At 40.4% G+C, this 25,202-nt stretch overlaps 1 protein-coding gene across 5 annotated transcripts; it reads right to left on the minus strand.

The window, feature by feature from the left end:
* Positions 1-25,202, minus strand: LOC118121900 (RAC-beta serine/threonine-protein kinase). Of its 5 annotated transcripts, none has more exons than XM_035178139.2 (14): positions 25,069-25,202; positions 22,972-23,136; positions 21,933-22,061; positions 21,083-21,194; positions 20,728-20,878; positions 19,997-20,128; positions 18,951-19,016; positions 10,219-10,287; positions 9,973-10,095; positions 7,514-7,642; positions 7,050-7,264; positions 6,879-6,966; positions 2,627-2,729; positions 1-2,520 (listed from the first exon to the last, which is right to left on the minus strand). In XM_035178139.2, the coding sequence occupies exons 2-14, from the start codon at positions 23,015-23,017 to the stop codon at positions 2,441-2,443; spliced, it is 1,443 nt and encodes a 480-aa protein (XP_035034030.1). In that variant the 5' UTR covers positions 23,018-23,136; positions 25,069-25,202; the 3' UTR covers positions 1-2,440. The 5 variants fall into 5 exon arrangements, with proteins under 5 accessions (XP_035034030.1, XP_035034032.1, XP_035034029.1 ...); XM_035178141.2 differs by having other exon boundaries at positions 22,972-23,133; positions 25,069-25,186; XM_035178138.2 differs by having other exon boundaries at positions 25,035-25,177.

Consider the following 25,202-nt stretch of genomic DNA (forward strand, 5'->3'; position numbering starts at 1 on the left):
TCAAAACACAAACACAAGGGTTTATTAAGACAGTTAAACAGGTGTATTGGATCCTTGTCTTTCAGAATTACATTCATAAACAAATAGTAATGAACTGTTTGATAGAATAATGTCACTGAAAAACATACATTTGTGACAACCATTATCAACTTCCTTAAAGGGATAGTTCACAAAAAAATGAAAATTCACTCATCTACTGACCGCTATGCTGATGGAGGGGTGGGTGAAGTGTTTGAGTCCACAAAACACTTAAATAGTTTCCGGGTTAAACATCGTTGCAGCCAAATCCAATACAATTGAAGTAAATGGTGATCCATTGACACTGCACACAAGCTCTCGCCCAAGGGCATGCGGGGGGTGCACGTTTACATCACTACATCTGCTAGCATCGCTACTTCCGGTAGCAGACTTTTAGGCCTAAAACATGGTGCCGTTTCAAGTCAGATTTGAATGTTGAGGCTTTCTATTGTTTTATTACGTTTGAAGGAGCCATGATTGACTTCAATTGTATTGGATTTGGCTGCAAAATTGTTTAGCCCTGAAACTCCAAAAGTGTTTTGTGGACTCAAACACACCCCTCCATCGGCATAGTGGTGAGTAGATGAGTAAATTTAAATTTTTCTGTGAACTATCCCTTTAATATGAGTAGGCTCAGGGAAGAGGAAGGATGAGGGAGAACAGCAAGTGGACAATTAAAACTAGAAGATAAGAGACAAAAATAACGGATATGATGCCAGAACAGCTTGTGGTGGTAGAAGGCTCTGAGAGTAACAGGAAGTTGAGCAGGTTTTCTGCCCCAGCCCTTTATCATGAGTGACACATAAACTGTACATGAAAATGTATCTAACATTGTGTAACACCCAATATTGCAAATCTCTGCACGCCTCCTGATAACCACTTCATGTTGTTAATAACACATGGGAAGAACTGAAAACAACAAAAGACGTCCCCTGCAAGTCCACATTGCACTAAAAATCTCACCTTGGACCATGTTCATGATATAGACAGCTCACTGATATCACTGGATGTTTTTTTAAGCCCTCAAGTTATGACAAGTCCAATCAAATCTAGTGGCACATTCATCGCTGAACAGCAGCAGCAGCAGCAGTTCGGATGCACTGGAACAATTTAAAATATATCTAATTTAGACATGACTGAGAATGTTACAGAGCAAGCTTTGGAAGCCAAGAGATAATGATGTTCCAATTATGAACATGTTTTCTGAAAGTGCTAATAACTCAGTTTGGCGCTGGGGCTGGTTATACTATACATATATATAGAAGGTTGTTGAAATTAAATAATCTAAAAATGGCCAAATGCAAAAACCTCATGCAAACTAAAGTAAATGGGACAATTTGATGCCAACTCTCAGTATCTGACAGTTTTTGACATTTATGATATATAGGTGATATATTGTGAAACAGGCAAGCACACAATCCACAAAGCTGTCAGCTACATTATGAACATGGGCCATCTGAAAGAAATAAGGTCTTCTTTAAACCAGTAAGTGCTTAATGAGCCTCTTAAATAACATGGCTGCTGTGTATTTATACGATCAAGAAAGATCAAAAATGTGTAAAAAAAAAAAAAACTCTTTTAAATAACATATACACCTTGTGCATTAAGTTATTCCCAATTCCCAATAATTTTGGTGCCACACTTGACAGATCTGTTACCAAAGATCATGTCTGAGGTGAGAGCGAACTCATGTGCGAGTGATTTTTTTCCATTGCATACAATATATAAATGACCGTCCCCTTATGTTTCACTCGGTCAAAACTGTTCTCCATGAAGACACTTTGATCCTCGTGTGTTTTCCATTCATATGTTGTTCCTTATGCACACTGGGCAAGTGTCCTATAAAAAACACACAATTTGGATTTGAAGCCCCCATTTTCTCAAAAACAAAACAGACACCCGAACAGACAGACAGACTGACAGACCAAACAAACAGCCACACTTTTTCCTCCCTCATAGATGCACCTGACTTATCACCAGTGGTAGGAGCTAGTTGTGAAGAAGAGCACTTTGAAACATCACAAAAGAGCTGTATGACTTCTCATCACACCACAGAACAGAGAGCATAAAAAAAAAAACATTTCAGTCCGAAAAGCAGCAGTTGTTTACAGGCCATCCGAAGGTGCTACAGACTGAGTCTTGAGTGTGTTGTTGACTTGTGCTGACGACTATGTGAGGTACTGAAGTTACAGTGCTGCCAGTGTGGCCAGGGTTTGTCGTGTGGATAGAGAAGGTTCTACAGAGCAATACGGCTGCCAGCTGAGGCAATTACATGTAGATCTTGCTGAGACCAAAGAGATAGAGGTTCTGGTCATTTTATAGCTGTAAGTGATATGGCCAAGGTGTTCATGCCTCTTCTGTGGTTGTGTGTTTGAATGTGTGTGTGTGTGTGTGTGTGTGTGTGTGTGTGTCAGAGATGCTATCACTCTCTTATGCTAGCAGAATAGGAGAACTGGGGGAAGTGTGCTTGTTGGCCGGGATCCTCACAGTCCAGACTGTTATCTGTAAAAGACAGAAGGCCGTCGTCACATTCGAACCATGAAACCAGAAGATGATCATGAATCAGATTGTGTAGGTGCACTGCACCCCTGCAGCTAAGGATACTTACACTTGTCTGGAGGAGTGAGCGTGATGGTCTGTGCCGTGAATTCTTCATCAAAGTACCGGGTGTCTGTCTCTGATGTCACTTGTGGTCTGAAGAGTGGGGTAAGCTGAGGCAGAAAGGGGAGAAGATTCAACAGTTGGATACATGCTGGATTTTAAACAATGGTCTATCATCTGAACTGCATTGTTCATAGAGTACATCAACTAGGGGGATATGTGCCATACTATCTCTTACAAACTGAAATATCTTGCTTGAGAACTTTTTCATAGGAATACAATACAATTAAGCAGCAAATGATGACAATGTCATGGAATTAAATACAGTTTGTATTTCATAAGTATGTTGAGCATTCATGCAAAGTTGAGCTCGTTCACACAAGAATACAGGCATACCACTGATATCATAATATAAAACCATAATAATGCAAGTAAACCCTTTCAAAGAACAAAAATATAAATATAATAAACAACAGACAAAACAATAAATAACTATGTGGCTGTTAACAAAAATTGCTCTTGAATATTTGTTAAACATTTGTCACAGGATATATGTTAAAAGCTCAATAAACAAGATGGGATGTTATGCTTTAGATGAGTTTTAAGGTTTGTATTGTATTAGGTTAGTATTCCAGCATTTCCTTGAGGATTTTGTGTGTGTGTGTGTGTGCACGCGTGTCTTGTCTCTGTCGCTCTTCACACACAAACTGACTGACTAGTTATTAATCAATGTTTTGGATCATGAATCGAGATTGTTGTGTCCTGCCTGCGGTCTTCTTGTGTTGTGTGTAGCAGGTGAACTGAGTGCACACTACTGACTTTTTTTGTGTTTAAATGCGTTTCTCATTAACGCAAGTGAATCTAACATACAAAAAGTAAACTTCAGGTCAACTGTTCAGGTCCTAATACGTTTGATTAGTGTTGGTGTATATTGTGAGTAAGTGTAAGTGAGCGCAGGTTAGCAGGGGAGTGGGGAGGGAGGACAACACGACAGCTCTAATCCTAAAGCAGCAGCAGTAACAATGAACAGGATGGCAACCCTGTATTCCCAATTTTTGTTGCCACTGTTCCTAAACAAATTCGACATACTGCCTTGCTCATGATACTGAGCTCTCCTTTCTCATCTCGTTTAAACCCAGTGTTTTCACTTCATCTCATCTCTGGATCATTGTCTGTTTGGCCCGATCACACATGCGCGCAGAGCAAATGTTACATTAACTGAGTCTATCATGAATTCTGCCTGCCAAGGATGGGAAAAACCTGACTTATTGAGAGAGAAAGAGAGATAAAGAGCGACAGAGAGGTAGAGATTACTATTAAGTGCAGGGGTCACTAATAGGTGGACTGTGGCTCGGGTCCAGACCCAGTCGCTGTAGAATCCAGAGCCTGACCGAGAGCAGGATGAATGGGCAGTGAGAAGTACGAAATATAACCTTATATGGCGTGCTCTCAAAAGAGAAAAGACAGCGAAAAGAGAGTTTTCAAATCAAGACTGGACAGAATATGTTCATTCTTCAGGCAGGCAGCTAAAATACAGTATAACTGTTTTCAGACATGAACTCCAGAGGCACAAAGCAGGGGGACATTCTCTGCTCAGATGTGTTCACAACAACAGAGCATTGAGGTTAGGGGTGGTGCAGCATGCAGAGACAGGATGTAATGTATACATTCTGCTGCAGAGCACGTTGATCCCCATCACCAAAGGCTCTCTTGACATCTTTGTTGGTGATGTCATCAAGGTCATCAACACCCCCACTTGCCTGCGGTGAACCCTGTGAAGGATCTCCTGCTATGTTCTCACATCAGCTCCTCCAGACTTTCTGCAGACTTTAAACTAGAGGGCCAGAAGGAGAAAGGCTGCAAAAACGCCAGTGGCTCTCACATTTGCATTCACACATACAGCCCCTGCAGAGAAAGTTTAGAGGATCTCCGGAGTTCGGTGCATGTCTCATATGTTCACTATTCCAGCTAAGATTTAAAATCCTGACAGGCCAAGCTAGAGCTCACTTCTCTCATTGAACAAGAAAAGTGGGGGTGGGATATAAGAGTTGAAAAGAGAAAAGCAGGTGTTGAAGCTGTTCAGTTAAGATGTGTAGAAATTGATAGAAAATTGATTCAGACAGTTATTTATTTTTTTTAAAGTGGGAAACTTAAAAAGAACAATGGAAACTTTATTTGCACTTTTATTTAATTTATTTTCAAAAATTATGCACTTTTTAAAGATGCACATTTAAAAAAAGCTTTGATAAGTATTTTAGTTTTTACTTGACATGAAAGCCTTTTTTATTAGAGTGATTATTTATAACCCCTTCACTTCAATGTGAAAACTGAAAATAAATATTTTTATATTATTACCTCCGAGAAAGAGGTTATGTTTTCATCTGCTTTTGTCTGTTAGTAGCATTACACAAAAACTGGTCAGAATATAAGGGAACTTTGTGAAAGGAAGAGGTATGGGCCAGGGAACGACATACTACATTTTGGTGCAGATCTGGACCATGGGGTGGATCCAGGATTGTTTCCCCCTTTTCCCTTTCTATTCTCCCCTTCATTGAAATCTTTTTAAATAAAAACACTGTAGAGTACTGATGTCTATTAACAGGTGAAATTTTGTGCAGCTCTGGATAATAATCATGATTTTGTAAATAAAAATTAGTACTTTTAGGGGGTTATCTTTATTCAGTTACTGTACACTAACAAATGAAATCAATTACATTGAAATTATATGAGATAATGGATATTTTGCCTGCATTTAAGTTATTAGTTTGCAGAAAACTTCTGTGTAGATGGTATATGTATCTGATGTAATACATGTACATGCAATATGGTCATTAAGTGGCCCATCAGTTTGCACTCTCAGAGTTCCCTTCTACTTGCATTGATTTGATCAGTTTTTGATTACTTCAGATTTATGTTTTAGAATATAGGACTAAATGGTGAATTTCCCTCGTACGGTTGAAGATCATCTGCACAATTGAAATTACCAACTAACAGTAGATGTTAGCAGGTGTCTGCGGCCACCAGCGGATGTTAGGGACATAACTTCAGTTGTGCGCCATAGCGTCATCAAGGTTTTTGGCCTTGTAATCAATGATACCTGCCTTGAGAGAGACTTATTTTACAACCCGTGAGGATGTGCCTGAGGGTAGCTGAAGTTGAGCATAGTGGGCAGGATGGATCTTCGTTCAGCCACTTCTGTGGGTTTTTGGCTGAGGGAAGGACATTATAGGTAACTCTAAGCAGTAAGCTTATCCTGCTTTCCCCACATGTTCTTCCAGCTGATCTACCTTTTGTCTATGCTCTCCCATTTCATCCACTGCCCTTTGAACCTCTGGCTGCCTTTTTCAGAGACCAGATTTAAAGGACTACCAATTCTTGCCGCTCTGCAGGAGTTGCATGGTTCCACGGGGGTCTACTCTGACCCAGGCCTAAACCTCCTCTTCCCTGCTGAACGTGGCCCACAATGTCAGCATGATGGAGTGCTGCTTTCTCTGTTGAGTTGCTTCTTTTGTTGTCCATTTCCGTCCTGTTGTCAGTGATGGTCCAGCAGCCCGTATAGATATGTCTAGGGACTCTGAGAGGGTCATGTCCAGTCTTGTCTTGGTGCATTTAAACTCAAATTCAATTACCTCCCCCACCTGATGTTATTTGGGGCCCCAAATTTGAACAGCTCACTGATTCATAAGTTTTCAAACAGACAGCCCACAAACAAATTGCCAGTTTTAGTCTTACTGCATTGCTAGCCAATCCAGAAAATCAATAACATTTTCCAAATATGATCCTTAAAAAGCAAATCTGTTCAAACACTTATACACCGGTCCAAGCCTACTCAAAAGGTTTACTTTGTTGTCAATGATATTCATTGTCAGTAATTGTGGCTCAATTGGCTGGCTTTAACTTACTAACTAACCAACTAACCAACTAACTAACTACTTCTTACTCTTGAGAATGCAGTATGTTTTGGGAAGCCGTAATTCAAATGCACACACCTAGTTAGAAGCCTGTATACTGGGTAAGCTTTCGTAGTGGTGATATATCATAACAAATCTGTGCATTTACTCATTCAATACTGATTGAGTATTGGGAAAAATAAAATCAAAGAATTTTAGCCACATGTGACTGAGTGAAAGATAGAGTTGATAATTTTTTAACCCCGGTGAAAGTGTCTGAAATCAGAGAGTCAATGATGACTAAACAGGAGTTTGTGTCTGTGACAAAGAAAAAAACATTAGTTACACTCCATCTACAGAGTCTCGTACCTTCCTCTGTACCGCATCTTGCCAGTTGATGGGGCTGAAAAATTTGTGACTCATTACTTCTTTGGCATCATTAGGACCTCCACCTAACCTGTCAGTCCAAACAAGATCATGTAAGAATTAAGAGGGTATTTCCAGAAGGAATGAACACACAGGATGAGTGTGGTAAGACACCTCTGTTTGGGGTCCTTCTTGAGCAGTCCAGCCAGTAGGGACTTGGCCTCAGGCGACAGGTTCCTGGGGAAGCGGATCTCCTCCATGAGGATAAGCTCAAACAAACGCTCATGGTCCTGGTTGTAGAAAGGCAGACGTCCACACATCATCTCATACATGACTACACCCAGACCCCACCAGTCAACTGCCCGGCCGTAGTCATTATCCTCTAGGACCTGAGGGAGAACAGACATTAGCCACATTAATGTCCACATCGAGGATTTGTTGCGGATGCTAACACTTCTGAGCGGACAGTCACACCGCTGCGTTGTGAAAAGCAACCTCTGGAGAAAGTCCAGACTCAATTCTCCGGATTTCCTCCACAGGTCATGTCTGAAAATGGCTTGTATAATTTCATCATATCCAACAAAATATCACATTGTTCGATGTCTTTGTCTTACGGTTTATCATTTTCAGTGTCTTACCTCAGGTGCAAGATATTCAGGAGTTCCACAGAAGGTTTTCATGGTAGCATCTGGAGTAATACCCTCCTTACAAAGGCCAAAATCAGTGATTTTGATGTGGCCGTCTTTGTCCAGCATCAGATTCTCCAGCTGAGACAGAACAAAATTAAAAACATCAACCCATCAATGCTTTAAAAGACCTAATGTTCAAATCCCATTCATAATTTCAGAATTTTATTGGACTGTGTTGTTTCTATTGTAAACAAAAATACCTGAACTTTAATGATAATGAACATGATGATAGGAACAAGAGTCCACATGTCCTGACTCAGGTGCTGGTTTCACAAAAAGTGAAGTGGATGGTGAGGAGTTACATTCATTGCATTACATGTACTTGAGTAATTTCAAGTTTTATTGCAGCATAATGTTTTACGTTATTTATCTACCTTTGGTAGATTTTGGAGGAAAACTAGAATTACTGCACTACCAACCAGTGCAGTTTCTGGGTTTTCATAATTATATTTTTATACAAGGTCACTGTGATCTTTACCTTTCTCCACTGAAATGTAATCACTTCATCTGTGTCCAAGTGACAAGTGATCAAAAGTTGAAGAAAATCCTTCAAGTCAGTGTTGAGATATCACATTCTAGAGGCCCAAAATCGTTTTTTGAGGTCACCGTGACCTTGATCCTCACCGCAAAATCTAATCAATTAATCAGTAAGTTAAAGTGAACATGTGTTCCAGATTTGAAAGAATTCCCTGGAGATTTTCCTGAGCTATTACATTCACAAGAGTGAGAGGTCACAGTGACCGTTGACCACCAAATTCTATTCAGGTCAGAAACATTCAGTCCAAGTGAATGTTCGTGCAAGATGTAATAAAATTTCCTTTGGGCATTCCTGATATATTGCATTCAAAATAAAGTAAGGTGACATGACCTTGACCTTTGTCCACCAAAATCTAATCAGTACATCCATGAGTCCAAGTGAATATTTCTAACAAATTTAAAGAAATTTCCATAAGGCATTTTTGAGATATTGCGTTCACGAGAATGGGACGGATGGACAGATGAACAGCCCAAAAAGACATTATGCCTCCAGCCAATGGCTGTCAAGGAGGCAGAACAGTTTTACACTTTTAAATCTGTACAAATTCATCATGATGCATAAAGTCAGACTACTTGTTTAATCTAAAGTATTTTTTTTGTTTTTATACAGTTTTCAGCTGTCAGTAATTTATTGCCCCTCTCTGTGCCTCTATGATTTGCGCTGTGTGCTGCCCCAATGGCGTAAAAACAAATCGAGCGCACCCCAACATCTCCTCAATACATTGACTAAGTTGACAGTTGTTTTTACCCAGACTGAGTTTACACATGTGTCCGATCACACTGTGAGTGTGTGTGTGTGTGTGAGAGACAGAGAGAGAACGAGAGGGGATTACGAGTACCGGGTTGGACCCCCTTTTGCCTTCAGAACTGCCTCAATTCTTCGTAGCATAGATTCAACAAGGCGTGGCGTTTAAACGATGCTCAATTGGTACTAAGGGGCCCAAAGTGTGCGAAGAAAATATCCCCCACACCATTACACCACCAGCCTGAACCGTTGATACAAGGCAGGATGGATCCATGCTTTCATGTTGTTTACGCCAAATTCTGACCCTACCATCTGAATGTCGCAGCTGAAATCGAGACTCATCAGACAAGGCAACGTTTTTCCAATCTTCGATTGTCCAATTTTGGTGAGCCTGTGCGAATTGTATCCTCAGTTTCCTGTTCTTAGCTGACAGGAGTGGCACCCAGTGTGGTCTTCTGCTGCTGTAGCCCATCTGCTTCAAGGGTTCGACGTGTTGTGCATTCAGAGATGGTATTCTGCATACCTTGGTTGTAACAAGTGGTTATTTGAGTTACTGTTGCCTTTCTATCATCTCGAACCACTCTGCCCATTCTCCTCTGACATCAACAAGGCATTTTCGTCCACACAACTGCCGCTCACTGGATATTTTCTCTTTTTCGGACCATTCTCTGTAAACCCTAGAGATGGTTGTGCGTGAAAATCCCAGTAGATCAGCAGTTTTTGAAATACTCAGACCAGCCCGTCTGGCACCAACAACCATGCCATGTTCAAAGTCACTTAAATCCCCTTTCTTCCCCATTCTGATGCTCGGTTTGAACTTCAGCAAGTCGTCTTCACCACGTCTAGATGCCTAAATGCATTGAGTTGCTGCCATGTGATTGGCTGATTGAACAGGTGTGCCTAATCAAGTGGCCGGTGAGTGTATATTTACATGCAGAGCGTGAATACATGGCGTATGGAACAGTTCAAGCAGTCTTTTGCGATAGCATGTTGATAAAGCGATGACGATAAATTTCCGATATATCGTTCAGCCCTAATACACATACCAATCAATCATCTCTGAACTCATGATTTACACTGTGTATGGATATTGTATTTCATATAGAAGGATCTAATGAGCACTCACCTTAAGATCACGGTATACGACATCACGTGAATGCAGGTACTCAAGTGCTGACACGATCTCAGCACCATAGAAGCGTGCCCGGTCTTCTGTGAATACTCGTTCTCGTGACAGGTGGAAGAAGAGCTAAAACAAGAGCGGCTGGAATCAAACACTTACCCTTTCCATAAAATCGGAGTGTGCATAGCAAGTTGTTGACAACACATGACACATAAATAGATCTCCATAAGACTGTGTGGGAGGACTTACCTCGCCACCATTTGCATACTCCATTACAAAACAGAGCCGATCGTTGGTTTGAAATGCATACTTCAGTGTCTGCAGGAAGAGAATGAAGACATTAGTCACCATGACTTTTACCAATGACCACTGAAATCTAATCAAAGAGAAAAAAATCATTTTTGAATCCAGATAACTAGTTAAAAATTTAAGAAATTCCATAGATGTGAGATATCATGTTCAAGAGGCCTAAAAACTGTTTTGTGAGGCCAAATTCGCAAAGGAAGCTTTCTAGGCGTTATCACGGGCATAATGTTATCACGGGCATAGAAGGGTTTTGTGATGTCATGGTGACCTTGACCTTTGACCACAAAATTCTAATCATGTACAAAATTCCATGAGTCAAAGTGAATGTTTGCGCCAGATGTAGACACATAACCCAATAAACTCAAGTGGAATATTTGGACTAAATTAGTGACTCAGAGTTGACTGTAGTTCAGGTACCACCCTAAAAACAAATAACAAATAAATCAACACAAATATGGATAATATATCTAGTATTAAATCTTCCAATTCACAATTCAACGTGTGTGTGGTTTAAAAAAATTGTTTAAATTACAAACCACATCGTCTGCAGCCTCACTTAAACAGAGTAATGCTCTCATCCTACAATCAGCTTATCATTCCCATTTAGCACTACACACCAAGACTTGTGGGAATGTGATTATTTTAGCAAATAAAGTATCTGTAGTGGACAAACTAACACTTTGACTTGATGATGGCTCTAGATGAAAAGTCAGAGGATCACTGACATTATTACACCTCATCCTGAGAGAAACATGAATGTCTGAACCAAATTGTGTATCAAGAAGACATTCCCAACACCACCACCACCAGGCTGGAAAGTGTCAATGTCAAATGTATTTATATAGCACATTTGAAACAACTTGGTTGACCAAAGTGCTTTACAAAGTGAAATATACGACAAGAAAACAGCAACACTTAATACCTTAAACGACTAATGATAATAAAATTATATTAAATCTGCTGTGATAGAAACGTTCTCAACTTGAAAAAAAGGCCACAGAGAAGAGATGTGTCTTAACAATGATTTGAAGTGTGCGAGAGAGAGGGATAATCCAATATGGAGTGGTAAGCTGTTCCACAAAGTTTTGGGGGCTACTGCAAAGACTCGATCACCTCTGATTATGAGCCTCGTTTCAGGCAAATCCAGGAGCATCTGAGGGCCTGACCTCAGCTCTCTAACTGGAGTGTGAACATGAAGGAGTTCAGCTAGGTAGGGCGATGCAAGTCCATTTAGAGATTTAAAAGCTAACAACTCAATTTTAGAATCGATCCTGTAATGAACAGGAAGCCAGTGGAGGGGGCGCAGCACAGTTGTAATATGGTCCCTCTTTTTCTTTCCTGTCAGGAGGCGAGCAGCAGCATTTTGGACGAGCTGCAGGTGCCGAATGGATGACTGGTCTAAGCCCATATACAAAGAATTACGGTAGTCAAGTTGAGAAGTTATGAAGGCATGGATCACCCTCTCTAGATCTTTAGATGGGAGACAGGCCTTTACCTTGACTATAAGTCTCAACTGAAAGAAGTTAGACCTAACAATGGAGGAAATCTGCTTTTCAAATTCAAAAACACTGTCAAAATAAATACCAAGACTCTTCACAGAGAGTGAATATTAGGCGCTAGAGGGCCAAGGCTGCCCATATCCAGAAGTTCAGGGAGTCCAAACACAATGACCTCAGTCTTGTTTTCATTTAGGTTGAGAAAGTTTAAGCTCATCCATGATTTATTTGTCATTTAGACAATCAAGCAGGGGCCGCAGTGAACTCTTCTGCACTCTTCTCAAACTTATTAAAATCAATGTCAGGTAGATTTTTACATCTTCCACAAAGCTGTGGAGAGAGATATCATATTTCTCAAAAATTGACTCTAGGGTCAGCATATATAAGGAGCATAGGATGGGGCCTAAAACAGAACCTTGAGGTTGGAATGGTGTCAGATTTATGTCAAACAACTGTGTTGAACAACTTGTGAATAATACAAGCAGCTGCGGGCAAGTAAAAACAAAACAACCTGCAGGTGCAAAAAGCACCTTCTGAGGGGCACATACGATCTTGGAGCTCTGGCCGCGCAAGTTAATCTGACTTGACAGTTTGGGGGCAGAAACCTAGGGAAGGCACTGGCTACTTCAGCGAGCATTGCTACTTCCTTTGTTGTTTGTATACATTTGAAAAATTCAATCCCCAATTACTTTATTGGATTTGGCTGCAATGCTGTTTACCCCTGAAACTCCAAAAGTGTTTTGTGGACTCAAACACTTCACCCACCCCTTCATTGTATTAGTGGTGAATAGATATTGAGTCTGAACTATCCCTTTAAGCCTACCTTCTTGATTGCTGTAAAGAACAAGCTTCCTCATTTCTCTATTTCTGAATAATATGTAAGATGATGTATTAGTTTCAGCTATATAATTGAAAATAATATGACAATTTACTTTTTTAATTTTTTTTTTAAAGTTTGTCTTTGAAGATGTATCCCCTATGCAGGTGAGGGGAAGTTGGAATCCATAAGATCTATAAAGATATAGAAGTCATAATTTAAGAGAAGGTGCTTCTTTTTGTATTTTTACAGAAATTATTTTTACATGGGAGCTGCCAGTGTTACATGCAGGTTGTTGAATTTCTGCGTGAGTATAATTGTGTGTATGGCTGGTAATATCTGTGCATGAGAAGAGGTGTTTTGGGGAGACCAGATTATTTAACTCTAATTTGTCCAGTGTTGGTGAGTCTGTGTCACTGCAGCCTCAGATTTCTGTTCTTGGTTGACAGGAGGGAACCTGGCATGGTCTCTGCAGATGTAGGTCATCCAACTCAAGGTTAGACATGTTCATTCTGAGAAGGCTCTCTGCTCACCACAGTTGAAGTGACAGGTTATCCGAGTAACTGAAGCCTTTCTGTTCACTTCGACCAGTCTGATCATTCTCCTTAGCCCTCTTTCACCAACATAGAACAGCTACTCACTGCATGTTTTTGATTTTGGCTCCATTCTGAGTAAACTCTAGAGACGATTTCATGTGAAAATCCCAGGAGATTCCCTGCAGGTTCAGAAACACTCAAACCAACCTGACCACAACAATGATGTCACAAAGTCAATGAGATCACTTGTTTTCATTATTCTGATGTTTGACTCAGCTCTCTCCTTCAAATCCCACATCAAATCCGTCACCAAATACGCCTTCTTTCACCTCAAAAATATCTCTAGAATCCGGCATTCACACCCTGACTCCGTTGCAGAAACCCTCACCCATGCCTTTATCATCTCCCGCCTGGATTACTGCAATGGAGTCCGGTTTGGGGTACCTGACAACATCCTGAAACGACTGCAATATGTACAGACCTCTGCTGCCAGGGTTCTCACCCGCACTAAGCCCTGGCAACACATCACGGCGACCCTCATTCACCTCCACTCGCATCGACCACAAATTCCTCCTGCTCACCTACAAATCCCTCCACGCTCTAGCCCCACCATATTTAACCGACCTCCTCCAACCCTACACTGCACTCAGAAGGCTAAGGTCCTTAAATTTAGGTTTGCTCTCCATCCCCAACACCAAATTACGAACTTTTGGAGACAGAGCCTTCTGTGTCGCAGCCCCCGACCTCTGGAACTCTCTCCATGCTGAACTACGCAACGCTGAATCTCCGGACATTTTCAAAAAATTCCTCAAGCACCACCTCTTCACTAAGGCCTTTGGCCTCTGTTAATGCTCCACCCTGCTGCTAAATTCTATCCTGTTCTGTACTTGTATTATAACTTTTTTCTTTTCTCTACTTTTTTGTCCTTACGAACATATGTAAAGCGTCCTTGGGTCCTGTGAAAGGCGCTATATAAACATAAGCCATTATTATTATTATTATAGTTTGATATGAACAGAAACTGAAGCACCTGACCTGTATCTGCAGGATATTATACATGGCACTGCTGCCAGGGGATTTGCTGATTTAATAATTATATAATTACATATTCTGCAGATAGACTCCAGGGCTGCAGGATCTAGATGACAACAATTACTATTATAATTATTATTATTTATCATCATCATTATTATTATATTAAATGGTAAATGATCAGCACTTTTCTATTCTTGATGACCGCTAAAACAATTTACAGGACAATTTATTGCCATTCACCCATTCAGACACACATTCATACAGTGCATCTATGGGCAGCAGTTTTTCTATGAGGGGCAATTCAGGGTTCAGTATCTTGCCCAATGACAATTCGGCATGCAGACAGGGAAGACTGGGATCAAACCGCTGACTTTCTGGTTGGAGGACAACCACTCTACCCTCTCAGCCACATTTTTCTGCTCACCCCGACCGGTCGAGAACGCCCCGCTATCTCTTCTGGGTCTCCATTCGTTGTCTAAGTTTTAAAATGTTGTTGCTTTTACCAAGTCTGAGTTTACACATGTCTGATCACAATATTTGTGTGTGTGAGTGTGTGTCAGCATGAGAGACGAGTCACATACGAAAAGTATCGATCATTATGTGAGGATCAGTGCTGATATTGTGGCATTATTTAAAACAAATCAATGTTTAAACATAGCGGATCAGATACATCAGCTGAGTCTGTGTGTGTGTGTGTGTGTGTGTGTGTGTGTGTGTGTGTGTGTGTGTGTGTGTGTGAGAGACAGAGAGAGTGAGTGAGCGAGCGAGCGAGTGATTAAAAGCCCCCTTATGTGTGGAAATTCTTCAAAACAACTTTAGCTGTCTCTGTTTAAATAACGAATCATGACCAAGCGCAAGCGGTACACAAAGCCTGCTAGTCAGAGGAGTGTTTATTTTTTTTGTGGCTTCTTCGGCAGCAAACACTGTCGGTGAACAACCCGAAAAACGTCAGGAGCTACAGGACGAAGCGATCAGCGAGGGGGCCACCGTAACGCCGACGCCGGGCATCGCTTAGTCCGAGGCAAGTGGACTTCAGGCAAAATAAACGTTGACAACCGAGGAACCGAGCAGATCGGAGGCCAACAGTAATGCTTCGGTCGCAGTGACCGTCAACAAGGGCTCATTTGCAGAGAAAACGGCAAAGAGGAGATCAAAATTCGTGAGGTACAATGACATGTTTGTAATCCTGTATTTTTAAAGATCGATCAAATGGATGTTGTTTCGGGATGATGGCATGCATGATTTCCATTCTTTAAGATTTTTATGCTTGTTAATGTCTTTTTTCTGAAGCCCATTTTAAATATACATCCCTATATTTTCACCATGATCGTAACAAGAGAGTAAGGCCTTAACACTTGTTGATAAATTTCAGCAGGTTGTTGCAATTTGTTTTATTCCATTTATAAGATCAATATGAATTGTATTTTTTGGGGGGGAGGCAAATGAGATCTCTTTTGTTACACAAATTTTTTAAACAATGAAGAGGGGATTCAACCCCTGAACTCCATCGACAAGGTGTGAACATTTCACACTTGTCCCTGCGGTAAAGTGGTTGAATGGCCCCAATTGGTGATTTAGGGATTCAAACTTTGCAATGTAATTATGCTGGCAGAAGGTGTGAAATATTTTAGATGCTTGGAACTTTTCCCTGTTCTCCAGAATTGTTAGCCTGTCTTATATGTGCATTCAATTTTACTTGGCAAGGGATATGGTAAATCTTATATTGGTAATATATTCATCACTAAGACTTTTTTGCATTCTTTTTTTGTTTTGTATTTCCAATCACAAAATTGGGTGGCAGGATGATATATATATAGACTGTAGCCTTTATTTGTTACCCAGTTGTGCAATAAATAAACTTGTTATATATAAAAAAAGATCTTGGACTTGAAGAATTTTTTGTGTCTTCTTAGTTTGTTATTTCAGGATTTAAGACTGAAGTTGCAAGAAATGATCTCCATTTGTATTTGAAAGAGCCAAAATGCTAGAGCTTCCCCCCTGGCGTTGCGCTTTGCACCCTCCCCATGGAAAACAGCACCATCATACTCTGAACTTCTGGGGAGAGCCCTGCTTGGGGTACCCAGAATGCCTTGCGAATCACTGGCAAGTTGGGAGAGAGACCCACAAATGTAGTATTTTCTCAATTAATAAGGATTTAAAAATTATGATAATGATTGTAATATCTTAGTTTGATATCATTTCAATGTATTATGGTCACTTTTTTCACAACAACCTTAAAACAAAAGATCACGACTGTGCTAGCGTTAGCATGCTAGCGATCTTTTTTTGCATGATAGTCCTGTATTTTCACATAATTTCATTTTGCATCCCCAAAACAAGGGTCAGGGGTAGGGCCAAGGGTGAAATGGGATTGGGCCACAGTGTGTGTGTCTGGCCCTGTGAACGGTACCCAACCCTAATCAGTACTGACCAGGGGTCTCATTTATAACCGTTGCGTACGCACAAAACGGGGCCTGAAACGTACGTATGCCACTTCTCACACGGACATTGGGATTTTTCAAAAACAAACCACGCAAAATCTGACCCATGCGTACGAACATTTTGGAGACGGGAAAGTGGCGGTGGAAACGTGAGGTGGTGAACTGAAACCAGTTTATTGATCCACTTCAACATTTACTTTAAAACCAACAGCTTTAGTTGTGCTCGTGCGACTAATCTGTTCCACACAAACCTTTTCGTTGATAAATATGTAAATGTCACCTAAGTGCACTTTATTATTATTTATGTACAGGAAATGTGTTAGGGAGAACAGATAAATCTGCTCTTGTTACCTACATATATTATAGTCTGTGCATATCCATCTGTCAGAAGCCTTAAATTATAAGGATAAGGGATTGGATCTCCGTCTGTATTTGTTTATTGTATGTATTATTGTGTATATATTTGTTTCTTTATATCCAAATGTTATAAATGGGGGGAAGTGACGTCTCGACTAGGGGTTTGTTTTGTTTGTGCAGGCCGGTGAGCGACCAGCGATGTTCGGTGAAACGGCGGACCTGAGGACCTACAAAGGATTATTTCCAAATAAACTGGATTATTGCCTGGGCGAAACTTTCAGGGATTACCGTGAGGACCGGGCTCTTTTTCTTGGCGGTCAGAGGTGGTGAGAATAGCGTGGACTATTTGTATATTATTGTTTGCGGCAATCTCACCACGCCACAGCTGCTTAAACTTTGCTTTGGGACGTTTTTTGGGGATTCAAGGCTATAAGGGACAAACTATTTCGTTTGATGAACTGAGGGACTGTATGAACCTGGGGTTTGGGGGAAATATTGATGTATGTGATTTGTTTTAAGTTGAGTGGTTGTGTTCAGTTTCCCGTCTTTGTTTGCGGGCACACGTCCAGGTGCTACGTGTGTGTGATTAGGTTTATTGAAATACAGATAATTGAATGCAACGTTCTGGGTTAATTTCGTTATTATATATATTATTTCATATGTGGTGGCGCCAGATGACAAGGTTATCGGTCCTATGAAGTATTATTCGTTTATTGTAAGATGGTCAGTGGGCGGCGCCCGTACACAGCGTGACAAATCCACCGGTGCTCCTTTAGAATAGCGTATGTAATTTTCCCCTTACATCCTAAGCAAGGTGAATTGTTACAAATATATAAAACAACTTACAGCAAATTACATTCAGATTCCATTAAACAGCGGAGTTACAGAGCCGAGTCATTAACAGTTTTTAATAATATCTTCTAAGACTGTGCGTGTATCATCAAATCGCTGCAGTGAACGTAACTGTGCCATCAGGCACACAGAGCGCACAGAACACACTGGACATCACTTACAAGAAATGAAGAAAAACTATTCACTTTCCAAATAATATCCCAGAGTGGAGGTTAGGATCCACTGATGTGAGGTAATCGGTCCGATGCTCTAAATAAATAAATACTGCCGTGACATTGTTGCGTGATTCTGCGTGATGTGTTCATGCGAATGGAAGGATGAGGAGGAAGCGAGGGTTCAGCGATGTCTGATCAGCTGATATAGATTCTATTGATCTGTGATCTTTTTGCTGAGCTGAGTCCAGTATCACACAGATCGACCGACGGAACCGAACCATCCCAGTACAAACACGAGCATATAATAATAATTCTGTTAAATTCTATAGATTGAGGACATCACAGCTGTCTCTGAATTTAATAATCCTGCAGTTTTGGATGATTAAAAAACGAACATGAGACACAAAAAGTTCCCTTAAATTCAGAGTTTTTTTCTTTTTGCCCCCACCTTTCGTCCTCACTCTCACTCACTGTATTATCCGCAGCAGAGTATCAGTGTATTTTCTTTATTAGTGACATCACTGCTGTCCAATAAAATCACTCTTCACCTCCACCTCACTAACAAACACCTCGATGTCAGTGTCAGAAAGTTTCGCTTCCTCTTCTCATCGCTTGATGCCGTGACTCTGTCATGAGTCACCTTGGAAACCCATTAGTCAGCAGGACAATTTAATATTCATGAGGTGCTTTGCGTTGACCATTTATGGTTGAAAGGGGGCGTGTAGAGGGCGGAGTATAAGGCAGATCCAAGTAAGAACGTTTCCAGGTGGACTGTGATTTATAAAGCGAACATTGCGTTCAGGTGTGCGTGCGCATGGTTTTATAAATCAGAATTTTCTTTTGCATACGCCATTTCCGGCTTTTGTGCGCACGTACACTTTTAGTATGAATCCCACGCACTGTTTTATAAATGAGACCCCTGATGATCATATCTTGTGAAAAAAAAATGCCATCAAAACAAGTGGGTAATATGCAAGTATTCTCACCGTGAGGAAGGGATGTCGTGTGTTTTGTAACACTCTGCTCTCTGTTACTGTGTGGGCCACTTCGTCCTGCCAACAAACACATTATTGTCAAGAAGACTGACAAAATGATACATAAATAGGCTTATTTATGTATACTTAAATAGGCAACAGCTATCAAAACAGTCACATTAGCTGTTTTCAGACATGAACTCCAGTAAATGTCCACACAATTGGGTCCAGACTTTCTCCGGAGTTTGCCTTTCACACACTAAAAATACAGCAGGAGATCCTCAGCTCAGATGTGTTCACAACACAAATCTCTGGAGTTTTCAGGTGATGGGTGGTGCAGCAGGTGAGGTGGAACCCATGAATGTGCCTCTGAAATCCTTGTTTAGTACAAATGCAGTCAAAATGCCACAAGGAGGTACAGTAACATTCGAGGGCAGACTGATAATGGACACCAAGAAGCATGCAGCAGGAGTGAATGAAAAGAAACTGAACTATCATGTTATAAAACAGCAGTTTGAGAATAAATGTTTTAACTTGAAGATTTACTTCATGTACTGTTCTGTATTTAATGTCTAATTCAGGCATGACCAAAAGGTTGCTACAGACAGAGCAGAACAAGAATATCAAGTTTACCTTCACTGACATATTTTAAAAACAATATGGTTGTCCAACATGGTTAAAGTATGAATTTGGGTGATTTTTCATAATGTGAGAAATACCAGTCTCAGCCTCAGTTCACCAGAGGTAATCCACCATATTCTGTGACCTTATGTGTTTGCCTACAGGTAATGTTCAGTGCATTGGGGCTGATATTAACTGAATGATGAAGCAGAATTAATATAATTTATGTATTTATTATTCTATTTTAGCTTCTTTGGCCTATGCAGCAGTAGCAGGACAATAATTAATGTCACAGATGATGAAAGTCCTCCAGTCCCTGAACAAATCAGTGTGTCCATGATGTTTTGGTTTAATATTTAATATATATATATATATATATAAAATATAAAAAATTCAACTACTCACATATCCTTAATCTCACACACAACACCTCTTACCTTGGCTATTATGACCTCTTTGCGCAGTATTTTCATGGCATAGTGAACTCCAGTGGACTTCTCTTTGACCAGAATCACCTTCCCAAATGTCCCTTTGCCAAGCAGCTTCAGGTACTCAAAGTCACACATTGTCTGTGGAGGACATGACATTGAGCTGTCAAATTAATTTATATAATAAAAATAATGAAAATAAATTCTAACGAAAACAAAAACTCTTCAAGCAGAAAACTGTTCTTTCTATTGTTGTTGGTGTGTTTCTCTTTTACAACTAATGTATTATAGATGTTTTAGTAATCTTTTCAGAAAAGCTTGTATTAAGTTGACAAATTTAGCCTGATTTAGCCTCATTGATGAAAGAGGAACTTAACTTTTGCTATTGAACCCAGCTATAAATGTATCACATAATAGACTTTGAGAAAGCTCAATGACAGACATCTTTGGAAAAAATACCTTGGGCGTCATGCAAGAATAACTTGTAGCAATAGATTGGTTCTTTACCTGCCACATTTACAAATTTTGACAATTATGAGCTGTGCAGACCTGTTATCATGTATAGATTATTAGTTTCCCTCTAAAGGGGGAAAACCACTTATTTGACTTCATTGACTAATATTGAAATTATACAGCAAAAAGCACATTTAAACAGAATATAGTCTATATTATATTGTATACAAGTGGCAGAAATGATCAGATCAAAATAAGACTATTCATCTTTCACAACTGATCCTCACCACTTTGGAGTTGCACTTGGACATAGCCACCTCCATCTCCTCCAGGCTGCTTTCACTGGGTGAGCCAAACAAATCCATTGGTTCCTCCTCCTCATGTTCTCGCATTTTCAAACTGTTTGCCACAGACTGGATAGCACGCATCCACTCCTCTCTGAGAAGCAGAAGTCCAAGAAATGATCAGGCATTATGTCCCTGAGGCATCAAACAAATACATTGAGTACTGGAGAGCCTCTTGCACACAAAGGCCATTGCATGCAATTTGGATATCATTCAAAATGTTACTGGCATAGTTTTTGACACAATCCTGTTGGAAAAGTGGAAGCTTGTCTAAAAATATATTTTGCCCTGTTCTTACCTCTCCTCATTGCTGTCCACATGAAAAGTGCGTTCAATAACAGTGGTCCACTGTAGGCAACGAATGACAAAAGTGTTGGGCCGGGGTCTTTCTGTCTTCATCAACTGGCATTCTGTGAAATACAGTTAACATGGATGTTTACAGCTAAAAATAAAAAAACTGAGGTCAAAATAAGGATAAATTTTGGAAACAGACAGCAGTAATTTTCCAGATAGAGCCAGGCTCTAATACTTGCTGCACACTAGAGGATTATCGGCCCGATTTCTGGTCCGATTGAGCCCTCCAGACGATTGCAGGGGTGGTACCGATTTGAGGCTGATCTGAACTGATTATCTGGCCAAATTATCCTGCATTGTGAGGGGTTTACAAACATAATCTTAATGTCACAGACTTAATCCGAGTCTTGTACATAATGAAAGGAACAGCGGCTGGGCAAGTAAGCAGAAACAAGAAATTGCCAATGAAAGCGAGCCGACTAGGAGGCAATGCCAACTGGATGTTTTGCGTACTTGTGTTAAAAAACGAAGAATTGCGGCTAAAGCGTAAATAAGACTTTAGTTTCCCATAGCAGGTAGACAGTAGAAAAGGACGACAAACTTGTGGAATTGTGGCAACAGTGTGAGTGCTTGTTTAATGTGTCCTGTATTATTCTGAAGTCACGTTTGATCATAAAAGCTTCTGGGAGTTTCCAATTCTGTGGAATAGCCACACAGAAAATGTTTCTATAAACGCCTCGTGTGGTCTAGTGTGTGCGTTCTCGAGATTTAAAGATTAAAAAATCTGTTACATCTGTTATTATGTCCTAGTGTGCAGCAGGTATTAGTCATATTTTACCATGTGGAGGACAAACCTGCCACTGAGAAGTTATTGAGTGGAGGTGAAATCTGGTCATTTAGATCAGGCTTCTCCTTGTAGCCAATGAAGGAACCGTCACTCTTCAGGATGAAATATCTGGGCCTCCATGTTTTAATGTATTCACCTGGGTGAGAAAAAGAGATGCAATTTAAAGTACAGTCAGTCAACTGGAATGCAACTGGCTTTTTAACATAAACCCTTTAGCAACAATTCTGTGTTAGAACCTAATGATTATGGCTGCACGATATTAGGAAAACATGCGATATGCGCCGAGAGAAGGCGCACAGCCCGGCCACAGCAAGTCGGGGGGCGGACAACAGGGAGCCATGCACAGCTCCACTACATCCCCTTAGTGTTAATTTGGGGTCATTTATGCATGTTTGGACCGTGAAGTTATTATTTTTTCAGAGTTTTTAGTGGCTCTGTCAGTAGTTCACTGCTACTCTCTGCCTCCATCACTCGTGCTGTGTGCTGTGCGTTGCGCCAACCGCATCAAACCGAACCGAGCTAGACACCATGTCCTCCAGCTATAGTTTAAAAAGTCTGTTGTTTTTACCGTCGTTGAATGAAAGGGCAAGGAAGAGAGAAAGGGAGGGAGGGAGAGGGAGAGAGGAAAGGAGCGAGCAGGATGACTGATAAATGCACTTCTCAAAAGAAAGATTTGAAATCATTAATAAAAGTATTGATCATTATGTGATGATCGGTGTTGATATTGTGGTGTCAAACAAATCAACTTCTAAACTGTAGCAAATCAGAGATGTCAGCAGAGAGAGAAAGAGACTCGTCAAATCTCTGTTTTCAAATTCTGTTTTTTCTCTATCTCTTCTTATTCTCTTCTTCCGACAATGATTCATTGACCCTTCAATAATCTGAATGTCTTTAATGTATCATCTAGGGCAGCAGGGCTCCATCTGATTGGCCAAATATATTGATATGCAGAGCGTGAATGCGTGGCGCATGGAACATATATCGTGCAGCCCTACTTAAGACTTCCACTGATTTAAGGACAAGCCTTTGTCAGCATAACACCTCACCTCTTTTGTGGAGCCAGCCCTCTCTGATAATATTAACTTCATTCATAGCGAGAGCTTTGTTTCAGAGAGGGTCAGGAGAGGGAAGTTGGGGGGTGGGAGGAGCAGTGGACTTCTCTTTTGGCCTGTTGCAGTCTCAGTCACCGCTTCAAATCTGAACAGCACCTGCTGAATGAAACAGGCAGGACAAATGAAATATGATCATCTTCACATACAAAAACAGAAACAGTCTCAATGAGTAACAGAGTAGTTTAGACAGTCAGCAGTGATTACAGAGGGTAAATTCAGTTCACTCTATTTCCATACTAAGGGTTTCAAGTTTTATCAAGTTAAATTTAACATGGCAGCATACAAGGCAGCAACCAAGTCTTGTTTACATTAGGGCTACAGGATATGCATTATTGCGATTGGGATATAATAAACTCCTGGTATTTTAAGTATGATTGCTTGGATATCAAAGAAAATGCACATGTTACTAAACATTTTCTACATATATTTCTTGAACATACAAACTTATAACCTCAGAAATAGATTACAAAAAATAAAACATGTAATTGCTTCTAGAAATCTACTCCCAGTTTTTTTTTATTTGAATTTCAGCTTTTTGTGGTTATATAATTGCACAGGCTAACATTGTGATTGCGATTAGATTAATCGTGCAGCACTAATTTATGTTATTACCTCCACCCAGGAGGTTATGTTTTCATCTGTGTTTGCTTGTTAGTTAGTAAGAAGGATTACACAAAAACTACTCAACTGATTTACATGATATTTTGTGGAGGAGTGGGGCGTGACAAAAACAAGAACCTATTAAATTTTGGTACAGCTCCAGTTATATTTTTTCACTTTCTTTAGCATTGTAAGATAGGGTTGTTTTTTGTGTGTCGGGGAAGGATGTGGTATGGGTCAGGGAAATGCAAATCTGGATCAGTGAGAATATCAGTAGATGACACGTTTCTATCTTTGCCCAGAAAACAAATAAATCATCTGATGTGTGGCCAGATTTTAACAGCCCATAAACATGGTATCAATGGTACCATTCCACAGGGTCTTAAGATCAGGGTTAGGATCAAGAAACAGCAGTGTACAGAACAAGAATACAAAACATTCAACAAATCTGAAACTAAGTGATTGCTTTCCCTGTGAAGTCCACTCACATGGGCAAGATGTGTCCATCTTGGCAAACTCTGTATTAACTAACTATTTTTTGCTGTTGATCTGCTAAGTTTAGCCGCACCTGTGAGTAATCAGTCACTTGTGAGTACACATCTCGTTGGGTCGCACATGAAACGCTTTAGAAAGCAGTAAACAATTCAACATTTGGCGAGGAGCAGCTCATGTTGCTGCAGCCGTTCACCAACGACGGTGATGTCAAACAGTGCGAGTCTTGACGTGATCGTGAATCATTACTGAAGTCAAGGGGAAGCTGAACAGAGCAGGGAACACTGCACAAAATAACACGAAATGTTCTACATTTCTATATAGTTCATTTCCAGGAGGCGTGTACCTTAACCGATTTAGTGTGTGATCTGACCGTCTAACAGAGAAAGCTACTGCTGGGAAGAAGGGCTATATTTATAACTTATATCTAACGCTAACGTTGACCTAACACATAATGGAAAATATGAGTATGTTAGAGGTAAATAAAATGGATTATTCGTTACTGTAATTCAGTTTCAGTGTCCTTGCTTACCACGCGAATCACGGCATTAAGCTAACCTGTCGCAAATCTTGCTGTTAGCTGGGCAGTCGTTTAAAGTTACTTCGCTAACGCAGAGAACTTTTAGCGCCGATACTTCGAGTAATAATGCGTTACTTCCAAGCAGATGTTATAATAGTCACAACTAACTGGGCTAATTAAAGCTTATTATCGCGTTTTAGTCAATGTTTTACGGCTAAAACGCACACTGATAACTTCCATACTCTGTTTTTCATTTGCAAACGTTGTCTTGCATTAGCGATCATATGCCTTCTGGTAGATGTAGCTAGCAGCAAAGTCGTCGACAAACAATTCTTACAAGCGACAGCCCCTCGTAATCACGTAATCCGATGCAGTTTGCACTTACTTATATAACAATAGTTAATCAACATTTAACTGACTTTATCCCACGTCGTTCTCGTTTCAGTGCAGCTTTGACAGGCTGGATCCAGAGTGGGCCATCCATCCAGGAAAACACCGTGGACTTTCTTCTTCTTCCCATCCCGCAGCCGCCTGAATGCACACTATCACCACC

The sequence above is a fragment of the Hippoglossus stenolepis genome, chromosome 15 (genome assembly GCF_022539355.2).
Source record: "Hippoglossus stenolepis isolate QCI-W04-F060 chromosome 15, HSTE1.2, whole genome shotgun sequence".
Taxonomy (NCBI): domain Eukaryota; kingdom Metazoa; phylum Chordata; class Actinopteri; order Pleuronectiformes; family Pleuronectidae; genus Hippoglossus; species Hippoglossus stenolepis.

Coding starts and splice junctions, on each gene's coding strand:
- LOC118121900 (XM_035178139.2), bottom strand. CDS start 23,017: ATGAATGAAGTTAATATTATCAGAGAGGGCTGGCTCCACAAAAGAG. Junction 20,879..21,082: donor GTGGACAGCAATGAGGAGAG/GTAAGAACAGGG, acceptor TCTGCTTCTCAG/AGAGGAGTGGATGCGTGCTA. Junction 19,017..19,996: donor AAGAGGTCATAATAGCCAAG/GTAAGAGGTGTT, acceptor GTTTGTTGGCAG/GACGAAGTGGCCCACACAGT.